Below are 15742 nucleotides of genomic sequence, written 5' to 3' on the forward strand. Positions count from 1 at the left end.
AGTGGGCAGCCAGCTTGGGGAAAGCTGCTCGGTGTGGCTGGCCATTAAGGAAATGCATCCCCGCACAGTGAGACACCACTACAGGCTCTCAGGGTGACAAGTAGCAAAGGAAAATGCTGGGTGTGGAGAGGCTGGAAACTTTACACTGTTGTGGAGAATGTAAAGCCTCACATGCTGCCAGAGAAAATAGTGGGGAAGAATGAATGAGAAACTCAGGAAACTGAAAAGAGAAGCCTGCTGGGTCAGAAGTGGCCCTGAGACCAGACATGGTGGCACACACCTGTCATCCCAGCACTAGGAAGCCTGAGGCAGAAGGATCATTGTGAGTTTGAAGCCACTCTGGGCTACACAATGAGCTCCAGTCGGAACTGAACATGGAGACCCTATATCAAAAAGAAAAAAAAAAATGACAGTGAGGGCACCTGTGGTCACTGCCACCCAGGAGGCTGAGGGTCCCTGAGCCCAGGACTTGGAGACCAGCCTGGAAAACACACAAAGCCCTATCTAAACAAACAAACAAACATGAAAAGAAAGAAAGGAACTTCTGACATGTATTGCATCTTGAGAACACCATGGTGACCAAGAAGAAATGCTAACAAATGGCTCAGTGGTACAGCGCTCTCCTTGCATGCACAAGGCCCTGGGTTCAATCCCCAGCATCCCCCACACACACACCCCTCCCTTATCTGAGATCCCTGGAACGGCACAGCCCCATAGACTGAAAGTGGGATGGGGGGCCAGGGCTCTAGAAGGGAGCGAGAGTGCCTAGGAATAGGGCTGGGGCTTCGGGTTTGCAAGGTGCTGGGAGCTCTGCAGGTGAGGGCAGTGATGGTTGCCATGGTTGATGTGCTTAATTCAGCTGAACTGCAGATGGAAAATGGCTAAGATGAAAAATTGCATTTTAAGTATAATTCTACTGTAATAAAAAATTTCTGGAAGTAAGCCATGGTGCTGCACTCCTGTTATGCTAGTACAGAGGGAACCTGAGGCCAGAGGATTGCAAGTTCGAGACCTGCCTGAGCAATTCAGAAAAAGGATGTCTCAAAATTAAACATACAGAGGATTAGGGATGTAGTTCAGTGGTACTGTGGTAGAGCACACCTAAATTTAATCCCAACTATAGCAAAAAAAAAAAAGAAAAATCAAAATTAAAAGAAAAAACAAAAAAAAGCCAAAATGACCCAAGTGGCACACCTATAGGCTCAGCCTCTTGGCAACCAGAGGCAGGAGGATCCTAAGTTAGCAGCCAGCCTGGGCACCTTAGTGAGACCTTATCTCAACAAAAATGAAACAAAACAAAAAAGGGCTGGGGCTTGGGCTCAGTATAAAGTGACACTATACACCCATGAGGCCTTGGGACCAGAAAAAAGGGGGAATATCCAAAAGAGAAAAGTGAAGCTCAAAATCACATATAGAAAACCCTAAATCATTCACAAAATAATTGCTGAGGCTAATAAAAGAATTCAGCAAAGTTGTAAAATAGAAGATCAACACATGAAAAAAAGTGTTGAATTTATACAACAATAATAAACAACTCTTAAATTCCAGACAACAGCTCTATTTAGTACCTAAAAGAATAAAAGATTAGGGGCCAGGGAGATGGCTCAGTAGAATAAGCGCTTCCCTGGCAAGCACAAGGGCCTGAGTTCAATCCCCAGTTCTGCCAAAAAAAAAAGAACAAACGAATAAAAGATTAAACAGTAAATTGAATTAAGCAGATGAAAGACTTCAACACTGAAAACTACAAATTCTTTCTGAAGGAAGTAGTAGAAATGGAAAATGAGCGTGTGTCTAAGAGAGAGAAGGCATCTCCTCGTGTCTGTGTCCTAGGACAGGCACGGGGGATATCTGTTGAGCTCTGGTAGTTCACAGTCAGAGGGAGTCCAGGTATAAGTGACAAGGTTACTGCGACACGCGGCACATGCACATGGGTCAGTTGATGCAGTGGATGCTGGGACACCCCTCAGCTGTGCCACGCTCTGCTTGTCCTGAGGCCAAGCAGCACAGTTCCTCCGGAGCCGGCCTCCAAGGAGGCGCCAGCTGCAGGACCCAGATGGGTCTGGGCTGAGCTCGCTCCTGGGCGGGTGCTGCTAGACTTCTCAGGACTCACAGGGAAGGACTGGCCCTGGGGGTGGGCTGAGCAGAGAGGGTGGGGAGCAGCCCGCAGAAGCCTGCAGGGGAGACCCTCTCCCTACTTGTTGTTTATTTTTGGTTTTTGAGACAGGGTCTCACTTTGTAGTGCACACGGGCCTTGAACTCACTGTGCAGTCCAGGCTGGTCTAGACCTTGCAGCAAGCCTCCTGCCTCAGCCTCCTGAGTGATGGGATCACAGGGGTGTGCCACCATGCATGGCTGCCCCCTCCCATTGCAGGATCTGCAGCCTCCAGCCAAGGCCCACTGGGGGAGTGGGGTGACCAGCAGGGCAGTTTCCAGCACCTGTGCCTAGCCCTTCTTCCCTGGGCTCTGCTAATCTAGCCAGAGGCTAGGCAGCTTTTCCCAGAGTATCTTCTTACCCTCAGACAAACACCACAGCCCCCTCCCAGCACCTTGCCCTGGGAGAATTCAGAGCGCATCTACTTGAGTGCTTACCTTCCCCTGAACCACTTTAATCTTTTGGGACATAGCCAGCTGGGGCCCTCCTTCAAAAAGTCCACACCCCAAAAGTTGTGTCATAATTCCATTATATAAGAAGGGGGAGGGGCAACAGGTCTTCCCTTGCCAGTGAATTTCCTGGAACCTGGGAGTGCCAGAAGGTGGGACCCCACTTGGGTACTGGAGTCTTGCTGTGAGCAGCTCTGCCTGGGGTGCAGGGTGCCACCAGGAGGGCTTTCCACAGCTACAAGATGCAGGCAGGAGTGAGACACCCTGAGAAAGGACAGGGTCTCAGCCAGTGCTGGGCACAGCCCGGAGCCCCTGACACCCCCTACGCTCACCCCCTCCCTGGGATCCTAGTGCAGCCTGAGCCCCAGATCCCCTCCTGGAAGGAACCATAGAGGTTCAGAAGGCAAGACCAGACCTGCGAGGGCCCACCCAGGCATCAGCTCTGGGCACAGTGGCCTGATAGGAACCAGGCCACACAGGACTATAAAGAGAGCTGGCAGGACCACCCAGGTGTCCATCACAAGACCTGGGCTAAATATCCATGCCTGTGTGTGTGCACAGGTACATAGATGCCTGGTGTGGGCCCACGCACACACAACTAAGGGCCAGGGTGGCCTGAACAGTTGTTTCCTCCTGCCAGGTTCCTTGGAGTTCTCTTTCTCTCTTTGCCAGCCACTGCCTGCCAGAAACTGAGTCCCAAAAAACTCTCAAAGTTCCCAGGGGCATAGGGGCGGGACAGTGGCAGGATAGAGAAATAAAAGACAGAAAGTTGAGGTCAGGTGGCGCCCCCTCTCCAGCTAGGGGGGAAGGAACTAGCCAAGGCCTGTAGAGCATGTATTTATACCCTAGGGAGGATGACAATTTCCACCTCTCTAGCAACTTATTGGCCAGCTGGAACAGCTTCTATAAGTGGCTCACCTCCAGCTCTCCCTGTTCTCAGGCAGGCTTTGGCCGCTCCCTACATGTGGGCTGTGGGCTTCCAGGAGTAGAGAAGGACCCTGGGCACAGCAACCGCAGTGAAGACCGCTCTGATGTGGAGGAGCTGGAGAGCAGCGGGTGTTGGGCACCCCGCCCCTCTCCTAGTCCAGTCCTTTTCAAGGCAAACAACCACCTGACTTTCCATTAACCAAACCGGGGCCCGACAGTGCTGCCCTGGTAGTAGCACACAGAATGTCTCACTGTGACTGCATTTCAGTCCTATTCAAAGTTCGTCACACAAGCATCTACTCTCCGTTGCCCATTTGGGGATTCAACAGGCCTTGGCCGGGCCAGTTCATTCTCCAAGGCTGCTGAGATCTTGCCTGAAAATCACTCTCCCCTTAGATCTGTTGACAAGCCAGGAGTGGTTCATGCCAAGAACTCCTGCACTCTGGCAGGCTGAAGCAGGAAAATCCAAGTTTGAGCCCAGCCTGGGCAAATTAGTGAAAACATGTCTCAAATAATGAATACGTAAGGGCTGGAGGAAGCTCAATGTGAGGGCCCTCGGTTCAATCCTCAGTGACAGTGAACCAAGAGTTGCCAAGTGCCTGTTCTCCCCAGGGAGCAGGACACAGAATCTGGCTCTCTTGGGCTGGTGGGACTCAGGCTGTGCGCGACTCACCCAGTAGTCACTCCGTTGCCAGCTCCTTCTACTCCAGGGTTGTCAATCCCCCCACCAGGGGTGTAACTTCAGGGAGTCACAGGGGCAGGGCTGATACCAAAGAGATGCTGGAAAACAGTGCTGGAACACTCCGAAGTGACTTGGCTTGGCTGCCTCAGGCCACCGGACAGCAGGCAGGCACAGTGCTCTGTCCTGGGGGTTCAGGGAAGGGAAGGGTACACTTGCGGAGTAGAACTGGGCATGGACTTGCACAGGCACAGGCACACGTCCCCCCTGCACACGCACGTGTGCACACACACGCACCCCAGAATGGGTGGCGGTGGGCTGGGGCCACAGAGTGAAGGTGCAACGGGAGGACAGGGGATAGCATGAAAGCTGCAACAAAGCCCTTTCCTCCGCCCAAGACAGGACCAAGAGGGACACCTGAGTCCTGCCCTAGGCCTGCCCTTCCTCCGACAGATCACAGGCTCCCCTCACAGGGGCACCACAGGACCACTGTTCTGCTAGAACACTGGTCATCTGGGTGGAGGAGGAGGGTTATGCAGGGTTGGTGGGAGCCCAGCAGGGAGCTGACCTCCAAGGAGCTGAGCCTCCACCTGGGCCTGGAAGGCTGGGTGGCTGGCAGGGAGCTCGGGGTGCTGTGCCAAGTCACAGGAGCCTAAGGGAGGCGAGAGAGGTGGAGGCTCGGGTCACCAGGTGATTGTCCCCAGGGACCGAGCTGCTAAGAAGCTCTTCATGAAGAACCAGTGAGTGTCCTTTAAGTGCAGCAGAGTAACAGGAAGGGTCAGAAGCTAGCATGATGACAGGGTGACAGGATGGGGCCATAGCATCCACTCAAGGAGAGGGCGGGAAGGCAGAGTTGAGACAGCTCTTTCCAGAGAGAGAGGACAGGGGAGGACACACAGTTCCCAACCTTGCCGGCTCAGACCTTCAGTGGGGAGTGGTGGCCTAGGCTCAGTGCCAGCCTTGCTCCCTGAGTCCCCTGGGCTATGCACATCCTGGGGCCAGAGCACACTGGGCAGAATAGGCCTACAAGGCTGCCTTCTTCCGCTTGTACCTGGTGGAAGGGTCTCCACTTCAGGCGGTCCCTTGCCCTCTTGGAATCTGCCAGTTGCCTTGACCCTGACAAGTGCCCACAGCACCCATGCCGCCTTCCCAAGGGTCTGAACTCAAAGAGCAGCTCGGCTGTGCAGCCAGGTACCTGAGGCTCCCTCCAGCCCTCAGCATCCACTTGTTCCCAGCTCACGTGGCTCTGGTCCCGGCGCTGCCCCCACCCTGGTTTCTTTGCTCCTAGCTGAACCTGAGGTCCAGTTTCAAGTACGCTTGTCAAGGTCATGCTCCTCACTTAAAAAGAAAAATGCTAGCAAAACTTTCCTCCTGAGGAAGGCTCAGGAGGAAGGCATTAGAACAAAATTCAATAGATATAGATATATATAGATATAGTTCAGAGGCTTCTGGAAGGATCTTGCCCAGGTGTAGCTCCAGCCCTAGCCCGTGACTCTGGAAGGACCCCACACGTTTGCACACTGCAGCTTCCCTGGCTCCCAGGGTCTCTTTCATGCTATCCCCTGTCCTCCCGTTGCACCTTCACTCTGTGACCCCAGCCCACCTCCACCATGCTGGGGCACATGTGTGTACACGTGTGCGTGTGCATGGGGACATATGCCTGTGCCTGTGCAAGTCCATGCTTTTCCGGGAAGCCCCAGGACAGAGCACTGTGCCTGCCTGCTGTCCAGTGGCCTGAGGCAGCCAGGCCAAGCCAGTTCTGAGCTGACCATCTTTGTGGCCATGGACAGGAAGCTGGCTTTACCTCCAACCTGTCTCCTCACCAGGGCCCACTTCTATTAACTGACCGGTAGCCTTCTGTGGTGCAGGACAGAGCAGTGTGAGAACTGGAAGCACTCTGAAAGGCCTAAGCATGGACCTCACAAGAGCCATGAGATAGGCTCCGGACCTTCAAAATGGACTTTATTTGGAGCAAGGGACTTGGCAGATAAAAAGGAGGTAAGGAAGCCAAAGATCCTTGTGAGTCTTTCTTCCCCTGTCAGAGTGACTGTGCCTTCCCGGAGTCACAGGGGGGCCCAAGAGGTTGGGGCAGTGGGTTTTCAGCACTCAGTGGTCACCTGCCCAGTTCTAGGCAGGGGCAGGACACCTGCAGTTCTTGGGGAAGACACCTGCATTACTGAAAGATTGCCATGTTGGCCCACTAACCCATGCAGCCAGGGCAGCAGTGGCCAGAAAGACCACCCAGAAGACCCTAGAACAGTGGCCCTTCCTCAAGTCATAAAGTAGAACCACAGAATGGTTTCAAAGATTCATGTCACTGTCCAGAACAGAATTAAGTAGGGTGGTGGCTCTTGCCCCATCCCCACTCGACCCCTTTCTTGGTTGTGCAGAAGACAGGTAGGTGGAACCTGGGAAAGGCAGGGAATTCCATGAAATAATCAAGTAGTGAGCCCCACAAAGCTGGGGTTTCTCAGGAGAACAATCCTACGCAAGCAGCGCCACCAGCCCCAGCCTTTTCAACTTTCCAGCACCACGTCACAAAGTCAGCAGCTTTGTTGCCTTCTCACTGCAGACACCAAGCCAGATCACACCAGGGCTGCCAGGGCAGTGGTGTGACAGGCCACAAGTCCCAGAGAGCAGGAAATAATCTGAGAGGACCTCCTCTGTGGGAGGAGGCCGGACACCTTGCAAGAGGCCTGGGTTTTAGGGGCAGCCAGTGCTGCGCCTGTGCCTGTTTGTCCGTGCAGCGCTGTGGCTTCTGAGGCCAAGAACAAGAGAAGGCCAGGCGCATGGCCAGCAGACTTAATGGTGCGTGACAAGTCCTTGGCAGACAGGAATGCTGCTAGAGCTACTTGGCAGGCCCCTGAGATAACGCCACAGGTCCATGACTATTTTTTCCTTTCTTCCTTTTTCTCTTTCTTTCTTTCTTTCTTTCTTTCTTTCTTTCTTCTTTTTTCTTTCTTTCTTCCTTTTCTTTTGAGTGTAGGGATGTATGTGGTACTGGGGATTGAAAACAGGAGCTTTCACACTAAACTACATCCCTAGGTTCTCTATTTTTAATTTTTATTTTATTTATTTTTTCTTTTGGCGAAACTAGGAATTGAACTCAGGCCCTTGCTCTTGCCAGGGAAGCACTTATTCCACTGAGCCAGCTTCCCGGCCCTGATTTTATTTTGATTTATTTATTTATTTATTTATGAATTTGGTACAGGATCTCACTACACAGCTTGGACTCATAGTGATCCTCCTGTTTTCAGCCTCCCCATATTTTTTTTATTTTGAGACAGGAGGATTCTGCAAAATCACTGTGTTTCCCAGGCTGGGCTCCAACTTGTGATCCTCCTGTTTCAGCCTCCCAGAATGCTGGATCACAGGCATGATGATTAGCTAGCAGGGTGAGCTCGGCAATTACAAGGTTCGATTAATTATCATCAGCAAGCCCAGGTAGGGGGCCGGGGAGATGGCTCAGTAGAATAAGCGCTTCCCTGGCAAGCGCAAGGGTCCGAGTTCTAAACCCCGGTTCCGCCAAAAAAAAAAAAAAAAGAATGATTTAAATTACTTTTGGGCTGGTGAGATGGCTCAGTGGTCTAAAGTACCTACTTAGAACAAGCTTAGCAAAGCACAGGGACCGCGGTTCAATCCCCCAGCACCACATGCCAGCCAGCCCCAGCCCCTGGTGGGCTGAGCTGGCCACACACACGCACACACGCACGCACACACACATAAATTAAAAAAAAAAAAAAAACAAGCCCAGGTTAAAGACCGAGGAGCTTGTTACAATCAGACATCCCGCATGTTTGGTGACACTATCGTGGTTACAGGGTGAAGAAAGTAATTACAGAGCCACGAAGCAGTTACAAAGCTAGGTGATTTCAAAAAGAATCATTTTTCTGGTACAGTTTTTCCCTTTCACCACCATGGGCTCAGCGACAGTACTGTTCAAGCACAAGCAGAAACTGTCGCCTGGCTCCTTGGGACTCCTCATGCAAGTGAGTCAATAAGCAAAGAATGAGCCAGGTGTGATGGGACAGGCCTATAATCCCAGTAGTCTGGAAGGCTGAGGCAGGAGGCTCACACGTTTAAACTGAGCCTGGGTACTTTAGTGACTGAGAAACTGTCTCTAAATAAGTAAATAACACACATTCAGAACTACACACAAAAATAGGATGAGGAAAAGACCTCTCCGCAATGGTGAGGAAGCAGGCGGCTCTAGCATGTGCAGGCTGCTGCTCATCATGTCTGCTGCAGGGCCCCTGTGTCTCCCTCAGTGCCTGCCCTCTGTAAATAAAGTCCACAAGAAGCTCCACACCCCAGTGTTGGCGTGGCCACTGTACATCCTGGACCTTGGCCAGTGACATGCTTGATGGCAGGCAGGGAGCATAAACAGTATGAAGAGGTGGGCACAGAAGTGACCATGGGCTGTGCGACAGGAGCAAAAGCGAGCAGCTGACAGGGAGGGACCACACTGGGCTGGCCCCGGGTCGGTGATGTGATACACAGCTGCGCCTGCAAGGCAGAACTCCTGCCCCTGCGTGCGTCCCGGTGGGCGAGGGTCATGGGGACCTTCTGCACGAGCTCCACAATGGGCAGTGGGCAGCAGCAGCCGGATCCCCTGCTCAGAAGTCAGTGGGTGAGCCCAGTGGTTGGGGCTACCACCACAGTGAGACTGCCTTTCAGCTAATGATCAGAGTAATGGCACCGGGCAGGGGGCAAATGGAGGTGTGCCCAAGGGGTGGGACGCCTTCCAAAAAAGCATTTCTTCTGTGATTCATTCCTGATGAAGACGTATGGCTGAGGTCTGGGGACATCCACGTGGAGGGGCTGCCTGCCAACGACCAGCCTGTCATCTGGGAAAGCGTCGAGGTCAGAAAGCACAGACAGATGGAGATGATTCCAGAGAAAGGGGACTAGAGACCAGCTAGAGGCACACAGGCCAGGGCTGGCATTTTGGCCATGAAGGCCCTCAGTGGATGGGTCTTGGGGTAGGGATTCCCCTGACAACTTTGAGGCTCTGAGGGCTGAGGTTGTGCAGGGCAAGGCTCTTACCAGGAGGAGACACTAAGTGATTGGAGGCGGATTCCAAGGGTATTAGTTTGGCAAATTACACTCAAATGATTCTGGGGAGAGGACAGTTCTTTATGCTGTACCTGCAACAGAATTACATTTAGCAAGTGGTCATTTATCTTGTTGGGAAGGCTTCATGGTGACTGTGGCAGGGGCTGCTGGGAAGTGCGGGCTGACGGAGGGAGGGAGGTGTTCTGACCTGCCTCTCCCCTTCAAAACTGCAGGTGGTAGGGACATTCCTTCGAGGAACTTCCACCCACACACCTGTTGGGGTCCCTGGGAAAGTGGCTCCATCTGCGGTCAAGTAGAATCCTGTGGTTTTCATAACGCAGCCCCAGCTGTGCAGGGAGTGGTGCAGACTTGGTGCACAGGTGCAAGAGTTCATTTGCGGCTTCTCACCCTCTCCAGTTTCTTCCAACCTTGCCCTTCCAAACAAAGCTTCTGACAAGTGTGGAGGGAAAGCCCAGCTTGACAGTGATGCTTGCAGCCTTGCCCAGGACCAGATTTCCTGCTTCATCTTCTCTGAGGAGTCACAGATCTAGGACTGGGCCCTCATGACCTGAGCTGGTTGTCATTAGTTGGTGTTGTCTGACCCATTATGCCACAACATTGAGAATCTGGAAACCAGATCAAGGCAGCTCCTGGAGAGGCCCAGATGTCCCCAACCCCTGCCCTGCCCTGCCCTGAGCCCTGAACGGTGGTCTTCATCCCATGAACACTGCCACACAGACAGGGAGGTACTCAGGACATACAATAGGCAAATTTCCAGAAGCACTATTAGAGGAAGGCCATAGTAAGTCCTCTGGTTGTTTTGACAAACTTACTAAAGCCATCTGATCTGAGAAAGGGAGTTTCTGGTAAGAGATCAGGCTGGGAGCAGGACAACCCCTTACTCTTTTAAGTTTCACTACAGAGGGAAGAAGGGTACCTAGGAGGGCCCTCCCCAGGAGGAATACCATGCTAACAGACGCCACCTGAAAAGGACCAGGTACGGGCTTCCTGCAGTAATCCCTGAAGTGGGGTTGGGGTCAGTTGGCCAGGGGGCACCTTAAGCAGCATTTGCCCTTGCCCAGCACCTGGGGTCCAGGCCATCTGTTCTAGCTTCCTCAGAAAGGGTTTCACTGCCACTTGCTCTGTGAGTGGCTGTCCCCCAAGGCAGCAAAACCCGTCCAGGATGCTGGAGCATAACTAAAAAGTTGGCATCATGGGGACAGATGTGGAATGCTACCCCACGCTCCCACTGGCACAGTTGCTCTGCCTCCTCAACCAAGCTGCAGTACCCCCATCTGTCTGGGAGGCACCCACTTCCTCTTCTAGTAGGGTGTTACAAGGAAATGCTGTAATGTCCAAGAGAGACTCCTCCCCCACAAAAGCCACACAGATTTTACTTCCCTAGTGTCTTAGTTATTTTTCTGTCATTGCTGGGACAAAATACTTGACACTCAGAATTAAGGAAGGAAAGGTTTATTTAGAGGCTTGAGTCTGTAATCAGCCAGCTCCAAGGCAGGGTGGCACATCACAGAAGACAGCAAAAGCAGCAAGAGCCAAAGGGGGCAAAAGGGTGGGGCAAGCCTCTTTTCCTCCCTTACACTGTATGCAGTCTACCTCCCCCAGGGTGGGCGCAGTACTCACACTGTCAGTCCCGGCACTAGACAACAAACCAGTCACAAACTCTAGATTTAGCTGCCTCTGCAAGGACTCCCCGCTACCAGGATCCCCTGAGGCTTTGGGGGGACATCCAGACCCAAACCATGACATCTAGGATCAGAATGTGATTCAGTGGTAGATCATTTTCCAAGGATGCCAGAGGCCTTGGGTGAGATCCCTACTATGGTAAAAAATAAAATAAAAACCAAAACATCTCCCTTGCCCTGCCCCCCTTGCTGCTGCCCGGATTCTCTCATAGGCCTTATATTCATTTATTTTGGAAGCTGCAGTGTGGAGCTCTGGCTAGTGAGTCCGGGGTATGAGAGCCACTCCCTGAGAATAATGATAGTTTCCAAATCCTGCCTGCCTCTGGGCACACTCCTCTCCTAACTTGCCAGCTCAAACTATATAAAAACTAGTTCTACCCTTCTGTGGAGGATCAACACCATTCAGCTCACTTTCAGTGATCTGTGGGCCCTGGTAGTGGGGCAGGGAAAGGTGAGTGCACGCAGGAAGTGTAGGTGCCAGAGGCTGAGGAGAGCAAGGTGGCCAGCCCAGATATGACAGAGATCCCGGGGGACTCTGTCACAGATTGCCCCCACCACCCGAAAAACGCACCACCCAGGTAGAGCTGCTCCCTGTTAGGTTTTTCGGAGGCAAGACTGAGAAACAGAAGTAAAAGGATGGAAAAGGCCTTCATTGCCATTGAGCAGGTCGTGGAGAGGATCCAAGGCAGGGAGATGGGAGCACCCCACCTGAGGCAGAATGGCTGAGATTTTATGAACTTTTGATAGGGGTGGAGTCCAAGGGGCAGGTTCAGTGACACACAAGGAGCTGACTGGGGGCTCCCTTGTGTGTGCAGGAGAAGTATCCAGGATTGGTAGGGAAGGAGGAAGTGGTCACTGGAGAGATAAGGTGTTGTTTTGAGATTCAGCCATGTTGAATCAGGGACATGATAATTTAGCAGTTTGTACTTGGGCTGGAACCTATCACTCCCTAAACCTGGCCAGCGTCCCACTGAACTAAGATGCCAACAAAAAATCCTACTTGGTTCCAAGGCAGCCCCTAAACTCAGGCTGGGCATCAGGGGGGCCAGCTATGGCCTTCTCTCTTAGGCCAGGGAAGCAGCTGCCTGTGGGGGCTCCCTTGGCCTGATCCTGGTTACCTGGTCCTCTGACCTGGGCCATACCTGGTCCAGGGCCATAAGCAATTCCTTAAGGCTTATCCTAGGCCAGCACTCCCACCACTCCCCTGGACAGGCCCCCAGCTCCATGTAGCTCCAAGTCCCCCTTGCAGGGATCGGCCAGGACACTGTGAAAGCCCTGCATGCTTCAGGAGCCCACACAGTGGCTGTCAGCCACCCTGATGCTGACTTGGCCAGCCTCTCCAAAGAGGCAGCAGTGGGCATCACAGATACCCCAGGGGCCACCCCACAATGTCTCCAGTGTCCTGGGATACAGCCTGTGTGCATGGATCTAGGAAACAAGGAAGCTATGGAGCAAGCACTGGGCAGGGTGGGATCTGTGGACCTGCTGGGTTTTTGTTTTTCTTTTTTTCCTTTTTGAGACAGGGTCTCACTATGCTGCAGTTCAGGCTGGCCTTCAGCTCACTATGTGACCCAGGCTGGTCTGGGCCTCACAAGGATCCTTCTGCCTCAAATTCCCACGTACTGGGATGACAGGCATGTGCCACCACACCCTGCTACTGCTCTGGTTTTGATGCAACCCTTCTTGGAGATCACCAAGGAGACCTTGGCCAGATGGGAAACAATCAGCAATCAGGAACAGCAGTTGTGCTGGGGACAGCAGTCAGGCAGGTGAGGGAGGGCTGCTGAGAGCAGGTGGGTGGAGATAGGTGGCCACAGTCCCTCTCTCTCCCAGGTCCTTCAATGTGAATCTTCGTTCTGTGGTTCAAGTGTCCCAGGTGAGCCAGCGGGAAGGTGTGGCCCGGTGCTAGCTGGCTGGGCAGGGTGTGTGGGCGAGTTACCCCAAACTCTTGGCTTCCACAGTGGCCCAGGGCAGGATCCACTGTTAACATCTCCAGCATGGTGGCCCATGTAACTTATCCCAAGCTGATCACCTGAGTGAGCACAGCCAACCCACGAGGGAGACCTAGCACCCAGGCCCATCCTCCTGAGAAAGACTCGATCCTGAGTGGGTCTTGTGCTGCCTTCCCGACAGGCTCCACTAAGTCCGCAATGACCATGCTGACCAAAGCAAGGCCATGGAGCTGGGGCCCCACAAGATAAGTGTGAATAGGCCTTAAGGGCCAGCGGCAGAGGTACGGGGGTCAGGTCAGGGATTTGGGGCCAGGTTAGGATCCGAGCAATAGGGTCAGGGGTTAGCTGAACATAATAAGCTCAGGGGCTGTGGAAGGAGGCTAATCTACCGGCAGAAGCCACAACCCTGGCCCTGGTCCCAGATCCAAGAGAACTCTGTGAACCCCACGGTGATGCTGACCGTTGTGGGCAAAAAAGTCACGGCTGACCCTGGGCTCTCCTGAAAGCTGAAGGAGCGCCATCCACTGAGGAATTCTGCAGGTCAGGGGTTACAATGGTGTTCAGGGATGGGAAAAGCCGAGTCATGCTCTGGCATGCTCACCACTCCAGAGATGGAGGATGTGCACCCACAGAGGTGCTGACTGGTCCCGCTCACCGCCTCCCCGCCGTCTTGACAAAAGGGCTACAGTTCTTCCGAAGGAGTGCTTGCTCCCACAGCCGGCCAGCCCAGAGCTGAGGCCACGCCTCTGGGCGCTTCTGACCCGTCTACCAACCAGCAAAGGCCCTGGACTAGCGCACCCCAGGTTGGGTAGGGCCAGCGTTCAGAGGGACGGGATGATCAAGTGTAGCCCCACCTCCTCTGGCACTGTGTTCTCAGCCCCTGCTCCACTCTGCTTCTCTGGCACCGAGCAGAGTACAAGAGTTCTTACAGCTCAGGGCTGGCCAGAAAGTCCTGCTGACCTTGTGCTTGTTTGACACTGCCGGTGCCATCTGAGAGGCTCTATGGCCTGAGGTAACCAACAGCTAGACTGCCAGAGGATCCAGGCCTGCCCAAGGGGATAGATGGCCAGGCCCTGGGGTGAGCCCTTCCAGGCAGTGGCTGGGAGAACACAGGACACTGCGTGGGCATGAGAGGTGCTGAGGCGACTTCTGCGAAGTCAGAAGGCCCAGGGAGCAAGGTCTGAGCTGCAGCCCTCTTGGGCATGTCTAGCCAAGGACTACAGGACAATGTGTGAGCTGTGGCTACTCCTGGAGCAAAGATTAGCTGCTGAAGGGATCTAAGGAGCTGTGCCTTCCAGGAATGTCAGCTTGGAGGTTGTCTTCCCTTAGTCTCTGACAGGCAGAAGGCAAAGTCCAAGGTTAGGAGCAGAAGACAGGGCTCCAGGGTGGCATTTCTGGAGTTGGTGAGGATGACAGAGGCCTGGGGGTATCCTCCAGGAACTTCTCAGATCCACGTTCCCACTGCCTTGGCCATCCTTGCCTCCAGCCTGTCCACTCTTCTGTGTCCACAGAACGTACCACCATGCATGTCCTACTAGTAGCCACAGAAAGTCCTAATGGTGGCACCTGTAGACTTTCCCACAGTGACCCACAGTACAAAATATCTTTTATGGGGACACCCAGTGTCACATTTATAAGTGACCATAGCTGGGCCTGGTGATGCACATCTGTAAGCCCAGCACTCAGGATGCTGAGGCAGGAGGATTGTTACAAATTCAAGATCATCCTCGGCTGGTGAGCTCAAGGCCAGCCTGGACTGCATAACAAGAACTTGTCTGAAAACACACACACACACACACACACACACACACACACACATGTTTGTGTCTAGTTATCTCTCCAAAGCCTCATGCAGTCATTGAGGCAGACTTCTGGAGGTTGGGATTAATTCGTGATGAATGCTGGGATTATGGATGTGAGTGTTACACCCCCTGACAGCTGCCCCTGTCCCTCCTTTTGCTCTTTGCTGTTTTCTGCGGCCATGAACTGCTGCCCTCTGCCAAATGCCACTCTGCCTTGAAGCCAGCTGAGTAAGGACTGAAACCTTCACAAATTGTGAGCTAAATAAACCTCTCCTTCCTTAATCTTCAGTGTCAGGTATTTTGGCCTAGCAACAAGAGAGGAATGCTCACTATGTATTTATCTCCCCGATCCTGTCCTCTCCCATCCAATTCCCTTCTGAAAGGTGGAAGCTGGGTTTAGGGGCACACATCTATAATCTCAGAACTCAGAAGACTGAGGTAAGAGGTTCACCAAAATTTCAAGGCCAGCTCAAACTATATACCAAGACCATATGTGGGCTGGCTGGGGTTGACCTTGAGGTTCATCTCTCTTGTAGGCTAAGGCATAGCTTTATTGCTAATGGAGTCATCTTCAGGCTTGTTCTGTTGTCCCAATTATTATTATTTTTTGAGCGTTCCATATGAGCTTGGTGACCTGCTGTCAGTACCAGTCTTGGAAAAGGGGCTCATGAGAAGCTTTTTTATTATTTGTGTGTGTGTGTGTGTATGTGTGTGTGTGTGTGTGTGTGTGTGTGTGTGTGGAACCGGGGATTGAACTCAGGCCCTTGCACTTGCCAGGGAAGTGCTTATTCCACTGAGCCATCTCCCCAGCCCCGAGAAGCTTTTTTAGATATGTCAAAATTAACACTGGAGTCTCCATTTCATGTATAGCTGCATGTCCTTTCATGCATTTACTACATCTTTTTTTTTTTCAGACCTTAATTTTGTGTAGTACATAATGATTACATCCATTGTGGAGAACTGGCACATGTACATAACATCTTAATTATGTTTTCATCCCCTTCTCTTCCTTTCTCCTCTTCC

General features: G+C 52.7%; 1 protein-coding gene across 1 annotated transcript; it reads left to right on the top strand.

The window, feature by feature from the left end:
* Positions 1 to 729: 729 nt before the first annotated feature.
* On the top strand, positions 730 to 13710 carry LOC101565938 (carbonyl reductase [NADPH] 2). Its single transcript, XM_004648878.1, is given in 11 exon segments — positions 730 to 816; positions 3542 to 3659; positions 12215 to 12312; positions 12364 to 12457; positions 12617 to 12671; positions 12793 to 12891; positions 12935 to 13005; positions 13099 to 13134; positions 13137 to 13166; positions 13347 to 13457; positions 13694 to 13710. Coding segments are annotated over 11 exon segments (816 nt in total).
* The last annotated feature ends 2032 nt before the right edge of the window (positions 13711 to 15742 follow it).

Source organism: Octodon degus, unplaced genomic scaffold (assembly GCF_000260255.1).
Source record: "Octodon degus isolate 3935 unplaced genomic scaffold, OctDeg1.0 scaffold00112, whole genome shotgun sequence".
NCBI classification, from domain to species: Eukaryota; Metazoa; Chordata; class Mammalia; order Rodentia; family Octodontidae; genus Octodon; species Octodon degus.